Here is a 14,518-nt window from a genome sequence, read left to right on the forward strand (position 1 = left end):
GTGCACGTTGCGTGCATCTCACCGCCTAGTACTGCCCTGTGCGAGGTTTGCCGCCCATCTGCTTTCATCCCCGCCTACCTGTGCACCTAGACACGCCCACCCTGCAGCCCAATCCTATCAACTTGCCAAAATAAACTCCAAAGGGCTATTTTGGAGAAATTAAGCCGATTTTTAGTTTTTTTTTAAGGGGGTAAGCTGATCATTCTAATTTTTAAAGTTATTCGAGAATAATTTGAAATTATTGGAGGAATTATGCACTAATTTAGAATTTCTATGAAAGAGGAAGAATTCAGAAGAAACAAGGCAAGGAGCTGATTAAAGAATTTTCTGAGAAACTGATCAAGAGAAATTGTGAGTGGTTTATATTTTTGAATGGTTGGATGTATTATATATTTCTATCAGTTTGGTAAATTTGGCATGTTTAAAAATATATATTTTCTTGGATTATAATTATTGTTCTTTTGTCTGGATGACTGTTTTCTTTATGAGTCTTGGTTTGGATGTTTGTTCTTATTGGTTTGACTGGAAACTGGAAATTGTACGCGGATATTATTAGCATACTTCGAGGACATTGGGCTAAAATTATTAGTATATCTGGCTGGGGTTATCCACGTACCTGAGTATGTCTAGCAGGAATGGCCAACTTGTGCACATTCGATGGGTTGTTTGGGTACTGAAAATTGTTTCCTCAAACCAGTCTATGGGATTTTGCTATAATTGGAAGATTATGTGATCATGCCAACTTTGTCTCATTTATTAACTGAATGTATATATGTTCGATGGTCCTATATTTTGTGATATTGCTTTCCCAAAAATATTTTGGAAGTGAATAATATTTTAATTTAAACTTACCACTCACTGAGCATTCTTACTCATGTTTAGCCAAATGTTTTCCTAAATCCAACCCCCCATCCCCCACATAATCCTAATGTTCTTAAATAAACACAATATAATCATCTGAAATTGCACTTCCTCTCTCTCAAATAGATCTTCTTAGTGGCACTTCTTGAATTTGTTGAGTTTGAACTTCAGGTTGAATAATGGGGACTTCAATGTTGTCTTGTTCTATAATTGGTTCAATAATGAAGTCAGAAATTGGAGCCTGAACATCATTTGTAAGCACACGAGGAAAAGAAACCAATTCCTCTTCAAAGAAAACTTTCCTTATGTTATCTACCACCTCAAACTCAATATCTTCAAGGAATCTAACATTTCCTACACCAAACAATGATCTAAAAGTGGGATCATAAAACTTAAAACCCCGAGAGCGCTTAGAATACCCAACAAAATAGCATCAAATAGTTCTTGAGTCTAATTTTTTTTTCATTAGGCCTATAAGGCCTAGCCTCAGGTGGACAACCCCAGATGTGAAGATGCCTAATACTAGGCTTCTTTCCTATCCACAGCTCATAGGGATTTTGGCTACTGCTTTACTATGTACCCTATTAAGAATATATGCTGCAGTCTTTAGTGCCTCACTCCAAAGGGATTCTGGTGGAGAAGAATGACTAATCATACTTCTTACCATATCCTTAAGTGTTCTATTTTGCCTTTTTGCTACACCATTCATGTTGGGTTTGCCCAACATAGTGTATTGTGGGACGATTCCACATTTCTCTAGGTATTTGGCAAAGGGCCCTGAAGTTGTTCAACTAATCCATCATATCTATTGTAATATTCACCATCGAGATCAGATTTGACAGCCTTAATTTCCTTTCCAAGTTGAAGTTCAACTTCAGCTTTGAAAGACTTAAAAAAGGTCCAAAGATTGAGACTTCTCATGAATTAGATATAGGTACCCATATCTTGAATAGTCGTCTATGAACGTAATAAAATATTATTGTCCATTCCAAGAGGCTGTAGGAAATGGACCACAAATTTCTGTATGTATTAGTTCTGAGACGTCTGAGCATCTGTTGGCACCTAATTTTCTTATGTTTGTCTGTTTTCCCTTAATACATTCCACACAAATGTTGAAGTTACTTAAATCAAGGGAATCAATAATTCCATCTGACACAAGTCTCTGTATTCTCTATTTAGAGATGTGATCTAAACGCTTGTGCCATAATATAGTGGAATTCTCATTTGATTTTCGCTTTGTACCACATGAATTAGATAACAAGATCTTGTTAAATGAAGAAAAAGAATCAAGCATATATAGACTATCAATTAAAGAAATGGTACCAAGAATCTTAGAATCTTGAAAAAGACTAACTTTATTATTTCCAAAAGAACAAGAAAAACCAAATTTGTCCAAATTGGAAATAGAAACTAAATTCCATTTAAATGATGGTACAACAAAAGTCTCATTCAAATCCAAATAACATCCAGTTTTTAAAAGTAATATAAAAGTTCCAATAGCTTCAACTAGAACTGCTTTGCCATCATCTACACAAATGAATCTTTTAGCATCACTTGGCGGCCGGCTCCACAGGCAACCCTGCATTGATATACTTATGTGAGTAGTAGCACCATAATCTACCCACCAAGTATCTGTAGGTATAGAAGCTAAATTAACTTCAGAACAAACCAAAGTAAGAAGTTTACCCTTCTTTACACACCACTTGGCGTATTTGGGACAATCTTTTTTGAAGTGATCTTCCTTTTGCAGAAAAAACAAGGATTTTCAGTAGCTTGTTTCTTGTTTTTATTCTACTGAGATGTCCCTTCTGCAGCATTCACAAATTTCTTTTTCTTCTTATCACGAGAGCATGTTGCCAAATGAGCACTTTCTATCCTTTCTCTCTTAATCCTATCTTCTTCTTGCACACATTGTGAGATAAGCTCATTAATATTCCATTTATCCTTTTGAGTATTATAGCTTCTCTTAAACTGAGTGAATTGTGTAGGAAGAGAGATAAGTACCAGATGCACGAGTAAACTTTCATTTATCTCAATATCAAGTATCTTTAATTTACCTGCGAGATTGGACATTTCCATAATGTATTTCTTTTATGTTTCCATTGCCCTTATACCTCATAGAAGTTAAAGAAGTCAAAAGACTACTTGCTTCCTCTTTCCTCTTTTTTAGCAAAATATTTCTCAATTTGAGCAAGGAACTTATTGACATTTTCACTTTCTGTGATAGAGCCCCGAAAAGACTCTAGAATGGAGTGCCTAATGATCATCAGACACATGCTATTTGATCGTTCCAACTTCTCTATATTAGCCGTATTTAGTTGTTCCTCAGTAGAAGTAGGTTTATCGGTTCTTAATGTAAGGTCCAAATCCATGCACCCGAGAAGTATCTCTAGGCTTTCCTTCCAAATCTTGAAGTTCGATTCATTCAACTTAGAGATTGAACTCAGATTTCTAGATATTTTTGTAAGACCAATTGAAATAATAAACAACAAAACATATGCTCACAAATAAAATATAACAAAATAATTTCATATATGTGGTGGGCCCCTTTAACAAGATACCTAATACAACATTGATGTCCAGCCTTTGGGTAAAAACACCAACTGTAAATGGTACTCTCAACGTAGTAATCAAAGTACTAACAATTAACTCTGTCAAAAAATAGTCTTTCTTTGGACCGACTATTTTTCACATGAGCAATCCTTATAATTGCCACATACTCATTAGCACATGCATACCCACAATTTGGCCAAATAATTATCTTCCTTTGGGCTGATAATTATCCATATAAATTCATGAATATGTACATCTTATATTTTAGAATTAAATTAATCTAGATAACAGAGGTTACTTTGGTAATATATTATTTTGACCAAGTCAATTGAAAGTATAAAACACAATAATATAATAATATTATTGTACAAAAATAAAGGAGGAAGAACACCAAATAACCTTTACCAATATTCACTTAATAATTGCATACACATAATACAATTAAAGTGGATAAACATGTGAATATCGTCAAATATCATCAATCAAATTTAAATTTAAATTCACCAAAATATCAATCAAATTTAAATTTAGTCCACAATATGATCAATAAATCTTGAATTCACAATATGATTAATCAAATTTAAATTAAATCCACAATATGATTATTAAATTTAACTTAAATTAACAATATTTTCACTGAAATTAAAACCAAATTCACAAAATTATCAATTAAAATTCTTGATTTTAAATTCACTATATTATCAATAATTAAAATCAAGAATCATATACAAGATCAAAGAAAAACCGCCGGTAGAATCAAATAGATTGTTTTATTCCCAGTAGATGTTAGATTGGAAAAATTGGATTGATTTTATTAACAAAATTGATTAATCAGTTCTTTGGACTTGAATCTACCGGACTTATTGATTAAAAAAATTGTGCAAGAACACAAATTGCGAAAAGCATTAAAAAAATTGTGTTCATGCCAGCTAAAGAACACAAATCAGATTGCAAAAGAACACAAATCCGCATGAAAAAATCTGAACATTCAATAAAATTGTGTTAAACCTTTTTTTTTCTTTTTCTTTTAAATAATCTTTAAATTCTTTAACCAAAAAATCAAAATCCCAATGGGAAACAAACCTAAACCAACAATCTAACATGAAATTCATGCTCTGATACCATGCATAAATTCTTAATATCTATATTGAATAGATAAATCCTAAGATTATTCATGCCAATTGTCAAGAATAACATATCGTATTCCATTGCAAAATTGATGATAGTTTCAAGATGATGATGGATGACTATGGTCTTCCTTAGCCAAAACTTTGAATGCCCTAGATGGGATCCAAGAAAGACTGAGTTCTTATTGTTTTGGTATATTGAGGACCAATGGTCTCTTCATATACTAGTTCAACTAGGGTTTCCATTAAACCCTAATTAAGTTGGAATAGGTAGGAATCTAGGGTCTTAATTAATTAGATCACATAATAGGGTCCAATCTAATAAAATAATCCAATGTGAAAAATTATTAATCCATATACATAGCCCATACTTTAATTAAACATATTATTGTTTAAATATGTCTAACAACAACCATTATAAGTAAGACGCCTACGAAAACAAGTTTTGTAACTGGAGGAAAAGTCTCAAGAAAGTCCATTCCCTCTTGTTGAGTATAGTCCTTAGCCACTAAACGAGCCTTGTAACGCTTAATGGAACCATCCGCTCGATATCTGACCTTGAAAATCCATTAAACCAAATCTTATATATTTTCAATTTTCTTGTAATTAAATTATCTTTATCAAATATTATAACGTAATTTTTCAAATATTTAGCACAATTTATGTTTTCACATATGAATTTCCAAACATTCAAATGACTTTACCAATTATACAAATGGATCTCAAGTGATTGCATTTAAATTTTTAAAATTTTGGGCAAGATTAATTTTTGCAAAAAGAAAAAAAAAAAGAAAAATGGTAAATTAAATTTAAAATATCGAGATAATAATCTCGGACATATTGGAATTTATATATTTGAGTTTTGTCGGTGAATTCTCGGACAAATTAAAATAGAGATTCTATTTTTGCAAAAATTGTTTTTTTCCCTCAAATTTTAAAAAACACAAGTCAATCACTTGAAAATCATTAGATAATTTGGAGATTTAATATATTGTAGAACAAAAATCAGCCTAAAAAATTGAAAAATTACGAAAATATTTGATAAAATATTAGGTTGGATTTGTAGAAATTTTGAAAATAAATAATATTTGAAAAAATTAACCGAGTCTCGGTGTGTAATAGCTGAGATGTACTGAGAAGCCCCAAATCAATTGATAAGTAAAAAAAAAAATGATTTTCTTAACTAAATGTCGTGGTCGATCTCATTCGAAATGGACAGAAAAAAATTATTCTAACGAATTTTAAAAAAGGATGCTAGTTTTAAAAAATAAAAACTTGAAAAAGCCATATCTAACCATTTTCCCAAAATGTCTATCAAACCCTTTAGAAATCTTGGCCTTCGGGTAAAAGGTCTAAAATCAGTATTTTATCCATTTTTTAAAAAAAGACATCTTACTAAATTTCTAATAAAAAAGTTTTTTTTTTCTTTCTAACCACGAAAGTATTTGGTTTTTCTTAAGTTTGATAATAAGTTCCATAGTTTTGTCGATCGATTATTGACATGTCACAATATGGTAAATATGGAGCGAGGTTTTGTAAAAAATAATCAAGAATAATTCTCGATGGAAAATGCAATCTCGTAACTCGAATCATGAATAACGTTATTTAATATATTGCATTACTCTAATCTCTTTTAACTTTTATTAAAAGCTTATTGGCTCAGAAGCCACTTGCCTTAGATAATGTAAAAAATTTTGTGTATAATTAATATTACACGATAAAGAATATATTGTTTCCTTGAAAAGGTTTAGGTAATTCAACCAAATCACCATTAAAACAACTCCATTTCATCCACTTCATTTACATTGAAACTATATTAATACAACCCTCTCTCTAAGATCAATTTCCCTTCAACCCAAAAATTAATGGCCAATCCAACCAACACCAATTTTCCACTCTCTTTCTTCTTCATTCTCACTGCTCTATCTTCTGCTGACTCATCCAGAATAATCCTCAACCAAGTGGCCCCACAGCCTCTTGACCAACTCAAATCAGATCTATCTTTCTTCATGCATGACATCCTAGGTGGGTCCCACCCAACTGCCAGAACTGTCACCGGAACCACACCCAACAAGGCGCAGCCCACCGCCGGCCTCCCGTTCTCCAAACCCAAAAAATCCATTTTCCCGCTCCCCGGTGGAGTACCACTCATAAACACCAACAGAAATTCAAACGGTGGAGGGACAAACAATAACAACAATAATAACCAACCGTTTGTTACCACCGGTCAGCTCCCGTCTGGCGCGGCCCTCCAGCACGTCATGTTCGGCTCACTGACGACCATCGACGACGAGTTAACGGAAGGTGAAGAGTTGGGATCGGCTGTAATGGGCAGAGGTCAAGGATTCTATTTTGTTAGCTCTTTGGACGGTTCTAGCCATACCGTAGCATTGACCGTCATCTTACACCAATATGACGAAGAAGACAAGGAGAAGAAGGATGAAGATACAATAAGCTTCTTTGGGGTCCACCGGAGAGGGTCGCCCGAGTCGCCGATAGCGGTGGTTGGTGGGACCGGGAAGTATGAGAATGCTGGTGGGTTTGCGGTGATCGAGAATCTCCCGCGGAGGGAGAATCAATACATGACTGATGGAGATGATATTATTGTTCACTTCAGAGTTTATCTCTCCTAGTAGGGTTTATCTCTACAATAGAGAAACTAAAATACTAAATTTAGAAAATTAATTTCTAGCGTAGGTTGTAGCTTAATTCAATGTATTTATTTCTTTTCAAAAAACAAAAAAAATCAAGAAAAAAAGAATTTAATGCATTTCTTCAAAGTAAATGGTATAATGAAAATGTTAATTGACCATTTATGTTGATATGAATAGAAAATCGTCGACGTGGATTTTCGGCTATGATTGCAATCAAAATAAATAAAATATATAGGAAACATTTTAAAATTAAAAAAAAAAAAAGCAAATTACCATTATGTCGCCATACTTTAAAATTTTCCAAATTTAGGATGTATTTGGTTTAATGTTTAATTTTGAAAATAAAAATATCAAATGCTCCATGCATTACATTTTAGGTAGGTCCCACCAAAAAAAAATTATGGTATGTTTGGTTTAATTTTTTAAGTGTTTAATTTTGGAAATAAATTATTTTTAAAAAAATTGAAGTGTTTGGCAACCTCTCAAAATAGTTCTTGAAAAACTTTTAAAGTATATTTTAAATAGTCTTTATCAGAAGGGTTTAAATAAAAATGACTTTTTTAAAAAACATTTTTTAGTCCAAACAACCTCTAGTCTCTGTATTTTTAATTGTTCAATTTTAATTCTTTTATTTTCAATAAATCTTAAATTGATGAGTACTAGTTTTGTTGGATTTAGTGTCTTAAATCCCGATCATCTTACAATTTGTAATTTGTAAATACAAATTATTTATTTAATAAAACAATGAGTATTTTATTTGACTTTTAGATAGCATTAACTCGATCAAATAAACTAAGATCCAAGGTTGCTTAACAAAACTTGAACAATATCTGATAGACATACTGGTGGATCATGTTCAAGTGATAACCTACAATGTCTGCAGTATATGGTTAATGTTAGGTGTCATATCCTGGTGACACTGCGAATACAACCTATTTTGTAATTGTTACATGAATTGTAAGTTTTACAGATAATATTATCCATATTGTTCATGTGAAGACATATGAGTGGGGTATCCTGTATAAAGAGTTTATATAAGATCGAACCACAAAATGATTAGTTTCTCAATATAACACTGTTGCTTGAAGAAACTAGCTTTTCACTAGGATAACCATATATAACTTGACCTTAATCTTGTGCGAGTTGTGAACATCTATCTATGAGCATTGTAAACACGTTAGCGATATCATTTTCGCTCAGTCCTTCTTTAAAACCTGGTAAATGCATGGAAAGTGATTTTGCCTAATTTTCTTCTACCTTTCATGCTTTTCTTGTCAAATGCTTCTAAATATTCTAATTTCAATAAGTTATAACCTGTAGAAATGCAAGTTATCACTTGTCTAGCAGGAATAATGACAAAATGACCTTTTACTAAAACGAGTCATACACCCAAAGAACCCTTAAAACTTGTGCATTCAAACTTATGTGGTCTGATGAATGTTAAGGCAAGAGGAGGATATGAATATTTGATCATTTAACAGATGATTATTGAAGATATAGGTATGTTTACTTAATGCAACACAAGTCTAATACACTTGAAAAGTTCAAGAAAGCTGAAGTTGAGAATTTATTAGGTAAGAAGATTAAAACACTTCAATCTGATCGAGGTGGAGAGTACATGGATATGAGATTCCAGAACTATTTGATAAAACATGGAATCACATCTCAACTCTTAGCACCTGGTACGCCTCAACAAAATGGTGTATTAAAAAGGAAAAACAAAACCCAATTAGACATGGTTCGGTCGATGATGAGGTATGCTTCTCTACCTAACTTGTTCTTGGGTTATGTAGTGGAGGCTGCAGCATATCTCTTGATCTAAATTCCATAAAAAATTGTTTGTGGAACATATTTTGAGCTGTGGAGATGTCGTAAAAGTAGTTTACGATATCTCATGATTTGGGGATGTCCAGCTCAAGTGCTAGTGACTAACCCAAATAAATTGAACCACGTTTAAATTTATGTCTCTTTGTAGGTTACTCAAAGGAAACGAGATGTGGTGTCTTTTATGATCTAAAAGAGAAAAATGCTTGTATCGACAAATGCTACTTTATTGGAGGAAGACCACATTAGAGAGCATAAACCAAGAAGTAAAATTGTATTAAATGAGCTTTCCTACCTTACTCAGGACGAGCAAGAATTAAGTTGGGGTTGCTTGATAGCTTTCAAAAAGAGTTATTATTCCTAGCTTAATTTTGCCTCGTTATTGGATTTTATATGTTTATTTTCCTATTTTGTAGACCTCAAGCAATCAAAAGATAGAACTGGCGATTTGATGAAGAATGGGGTTAATTTGAAGCAATTTGGAAGTGATTTGAGCATCTGGACTTCAAAAGAGCAGAAATTATGAAAATGTCACTGTCACAGGGTTGCAATGTTTGCCTGACGCTCCTCAGACGCTATAAGGCAGAATATGTAGCGTTGCAACACTACCTGCAGCGTTGCAACGCTCTGAAGTTTGCACAATGCCAGCGTTATAATGCTCTTCCTAGTATTGCGATGCTGCAATGATTTCTATAAATACCTCATTCGTCATTAGGTCAAAATATGCTAAATTTTGGGGGCTGAACTGATGGAGGCCGAAGTTAAACTACAATCTTCTTCCTTTCCCTTCAGATTTTAGTATCTTCAGGTTAATTTTTCTTTTTATTTTTGGTTGTAGTCGATGGATCATATGTGTATCTTGTATTTGTCTATGAATTAAGAGGTAACTCTTATCTAATTTCTTTGAGCAAGAGCCCGATGTTTAATTTCTTGAAGGATTTCTAGTTAATTTAACTGAATTGTTGTGAATTCTTTGAGATGATTTGATTGAATCTTAATGGAATTTTTATAAATTGATCTGACAAATTAGTTTATTGAACTTTTTGTTTGCAAAATTATCATAACCTATGCATATATTGATTGATTTAGTTGCACATATTATGATCACATGAGTAAAGTATAGACTTTTTTTTGACTAAATGCATGTATGCCCTAATATAATATTTTTCAAATAAATCATGCTATAAGATATGACTTTTCCGGCTTATAGTATGTTTCAATAATTGAATAGTAATTCAATTTTAACTTGTATGTCGCTAAGAAGGAAGAGTTGTAAATTGAATTAGGGCTAATTTGGTTTAATATCAAATTTGGCAAAATTGGCTATTAGATTCAGTGTAATTAATTAATGCCTAATGAAAGAAATTGCATAAGAAACTCTCTCTTACTCTAGAAATTAGATAGACTCCTATTCTAAATTACAATTACCCCTTTTATTTTAATTTCACGTATTTATCTTTTTCACACCAAAACCTCTCATTTACCGCTCTAATTAGAAAATTACCTTAACAAAACAAATCGCACTTCCCTGCAGATCGACTTGGACTTACTACTGTTGCTACATTTCAATAGTAATAGGAGTAGTTCGGTATATACAAATTTTCTTTTGATCAAATTTGAAGCTTATTGACGACGTAAGTTTCAGGCTTATCACTCTACTAGCTTGTAAAATTATATCTTGCATTAGTGAATTGAGCGATTTTGAAACGTTCAAAATCGAAATTAGGGTTTTGAATTTGAAGTGTTCAAATTCATTGGGTTTGATTAATTGTATTTGATACGAATAACACGTTTAATTTTGTTGAAATTTAATGAAATCGGAGAGATTAGAATATTTAAATATGGATTTAAATATTGAATTAACATGAATAGGATTCATGTTTAAATCAGGTGTTTAACTAATTTAATTTTTTATATTAAATTATTAATTAATTATTTAAATAAAAAAAATTTCTAATTTTTTGAAATTCAAAATTCAGTTTTGAATTTAATTGAATTTAATTTTGTGAAAATTAAATTAAAATTTGAAAATGAAAAAAAAGAGAAAAAAATTGGAAATTGGAAAATTCCAATTTAGTGTAATTTTTCAACCTTTTCCAATTTGAGTGGGTTAATCCCAAATTAAACACCTAGCACACTATTGTAATGCAATTTGAAGTATCATCTTGCTGAATTACTTAGTGGTTGCATGTAATTACTAAATAAAAGGCCTTAATTTCTGAAGTTGAGCGTTCATGCAATTGAAATTTAATAATTTAAAAAATCTCTCTTAAATGCTCTTCACTAAGTCTTGCAATTTTCTTCAGTTCCTCTTCCATCTCCCTTCGCCATCGACAACAAATTTCACTTTCTTCAACAACACTCAACTTGTTTTGGTCATCATTTGAGGGGAGCAAATCTTCATCATCGTCAAAAGGCTTGAACTCAAAGTCAATTATAGAATGAGTTCTTATAAAATTATGAAGTGTCATTGATGCAACAACAATCTTCACTTATTTATCAAAAGGAAAACTATGCATATAGCGTAACATTCACCATCTATTTTTTCAAACACCAAACGTCCTCTCAATTTTACACCTTAAAGATGAATGTCTATGGTTAAATACTTCTTTTTTACCTCTTGATCGACTCCCACGACGAAAATCAAGAAGATGATATCTTTTGTCTTTATAAGGGCCTAGATATCCTTTCATTTGTGGATATCCAAAATCAACAAGATAATATTTACCTGCAAAATGCATAGTAATTTAAAAAAAATTATAAACTATGCAAAGTTTAATATTAAAATTTTCAAATCAAACCTTTAGGTGGAAGAGGAAAATTTAAATGAGGTCTTCTTAAAGCTTCTATGAAGATACGTAAGTCATGAGCAACATCTTCCCAACCAACCCATGTAAAATTGAAGTACATATTAAAATCACATACAACCATAACATTTTGGGTAGTTGATAACGGGCAGAAATGCACATTAACGCAAAGATATAAAATAATGTAGAATTGCGATGGTAAAAATATGTAAAATCGTGTCCAAAAGCATTAAGACGAGAACATCGCAATCGCATGCATCCATCGCATTAAAGCAGCTAATTTACGTATTTTATGTAGGAAAATGTGTTGGCACAAGGCAGAATTGCGACCCAAGGAATTCAGCGTCCGAGCGCATTAGAAGATTGCGGCCGCAAAGCTATGCAATCATATGCGTTCGTGAAGATCTGCTCAAGAAGGTGGCCATATAGAGACAGCATATCAAGGTGAAAGCCTAATAAATCATGATAGGACAGAAAGCTGATGATGATCGAATCCGAATTTAGTTGACAAGACGTTAACGACATACTGTAGCAAGTACACGCAACTTTTAGGTGACAATTACTCGGCGCATCAGACAGAGATTTAATGACATCCCATCAATGCAATCATTTGAGAGAAAAGCTTTTCACCTTGATCTCTATAAATACCGAAGGCCACCATCGAGAGAGGAGCTTAGCCACATAGAGAGTTCACCATACAAAAGATAGTTAGCCGCTGTTCATAGTTTTCTTACTCTTAGAAGGCGGAGGTGAGTGAAGAGGGAAGATGTCGGAAGATCGTCCTGGTCAGCTCGAGAGAGTGCCGGGAAGTGTTGAGAACGGAGAGAAGGCCGACTCTTGCAAAAGCAAGAATATTCACTTGGGCAAAGTAGAGAAACTCAGTGTAAAAGCCTTGGAAAGCAAAACATTGCTACCACACTCCTTATCCTTACTTTCCTTTATCATTCTATATTTTAGTTTCATTTATAGAATGGAAATTGCTTCTCTACATTTGTTCACTCTCCTTACATTACGCATGAGTAACTAAACTTCTGAATGGGTTGAAAAGCACTTAGCTAGCATGATCTAAGACCTTCATTTTATGTGATTATCTTGTTTTATGTATACGTCCATCACCCGCTTAGAGCTACTCGAAAGAGAGTCTAAAGAAATAACCTAGACTTGAGAGAGCTAGGTTAGAATCTAGGCTTGAGAAAGTCAGGTTAGAACTGCATAAGCAAGAGATGGAAACTTAGAAATAAGTTTTGTTTGCTAACATGCATCGCATGCACCCTAGAAATAAGTTATGGTAGTATGCGGTCACCTTGTGTATGTGTGTGTCATTCATCATCGCATAGACAAGAGTAGAGGCTTAGACATAAGTTCTATAGACATCATCATATACATCGCATGCATCCTAAACTAGGAGCTATAACATTTGCATTGAGAAATGACTTGTTGTTGTATGTGTGTAGCATGATCACATAACGTGAATGCAATCTTAGGAAGTGTTAGCTAAATCCCTTCTCAACCCGTTCCCCCGCATACTCATTGTAACTTTCGTTGTTATTAACTCTTTTCTCATTTCCGTCGTATAGAATTTATACCTTAAACAAACATACCAACCAACTCACTGTTTTATTTGTCACAGCAAAGAAATCTGAAATCACCATTGCATATTGTCTTCATAGTCCCTATGTTCGACCCTAGGATTACCAGGCAACCTAGTAGGATTTATACTTGGATTTTGCTAGGAAAACATGCATGCACAATGCATACACCACCATCGTAATATACACAATTATTTCATCATATTTACAACGCATCAGTAGTAATAATTTTTCTACCAATAAATGGTATTTTTTGTCTTTAGGAGGAACAACTGATATATGGGTGCCATCAATTGCTCCTATGCAATTTTTAAGTATGGCCAATATCAATCATCACTTCTAATTTTACTTGGAGTTACTCTAAATTGTGGATCACTTGGCTTAGTGATATCCACTACTAAACGACAAACAACGTCTAATACACAACTAAACCATCTAGAAACAATTTCACCCGAGTGTTGAAACCTTTCTTGAATCATTCTATTGGTTAACACATGCCCTAATGAACATGACTAAAGCTTCTTCTGTTGACACATCCGAACTACTTTTGAGACAATAATTTTGATTAAGTTTCATCAATAATTGAGTAAATACATGCTTTTCCATCCTAAATTGTTGATGACACCTAACATCATGCCCATTTAAAGCCTCTTGAACAAATTTGAAACCTATGTGAAACGAAGTCCTACATGGTTCTTTGTCAATATATTTTTCAAATGACCCACAACCATTGTATATCTAATTTCAACTAAATGGTTAAAACCTTCATCGTCACCATCATCTAAAGAGCTATTAGTATCATCATTATCAATCCTATTAGACGACATTTCTGTTAACAAAAAAAATACACAATTAATCATAAATGTCTTTCAATCATATTAAAAGACATTTCTAAACCATAAACAATTTCAATAGTTCAAGAAAAAGATACAACAAATGAAAATTAAAGTTTTGATCTAAGGAAGATTAGAAATTCACATCTTAAAGACCCCAACACCAAAAAGTATCAATGTTAAACTTCTTTTTTTTTTCTTTTTTTTTTGCTTAAATCATTCAATTTTTGTCCTAGACTTCTTTGTAACAACAAAAATTTCTCTATTTTC

At 32.7% G+C, this 14,518-nt stretch overlaps 1 protein-coding gene and 1 pseudogene across 1 annotated transcript; one reads left to right on the plus strand and one right to left on the minus strand.

The window, feature by feature from the left end:
* Positions 1 to 6,275: 6,275 nt before the first annotated feature.
* Positions 6,276 to 7,326, plus strand: LOC120083728 (dirigent protein 9-like). The gene has a single exon (XM_039039582.2). The coding sequence runs from the start codon at positions 6,407 to 6,409 to the stop codon at positions 7,172 to 7,174; it is 768 nt and encodes a 255-aa protein (XP_038895510.2). The 5' UTR covers positions 6,276 to 6,406; the 3' UTR covers positions 7,175 to 7,326.
* A 3,948-nt stretch (positions 7,327 to 11,274) lies between these two features.
* Positions 11,275 to 11,950, minus strand: LOC150034717 (uncharacterized; annotated as a pseudogene).
* Positions 11,951 to 14,518: the final 2,568 nt, after the last annotated feature.

This window comes from Benincasa hispida, chromosome 8 (assembly GCF_027475165.1).
Source record: "Benincasa hispida cultivar pf3 chromosome 8, pf3_genome.v1.1, whole genome shotgun sequence".
Taxonomy (NCBI): Eukaryota; Viridiplantae; Streptophyta; class Magnoliopsida; order Cucurbitales; family Cucurbitaceae; genus Benincasa; species Benincasa hispida.

Coding starts and splice junctions, on each gene's coding strand:
- LOC120083728 (XM_039039582.2), top strand. CDS start 6,407: ATGGCCAATCCAACCAACACCAATTTTCCACTCTCTTTCTTCTTCATT.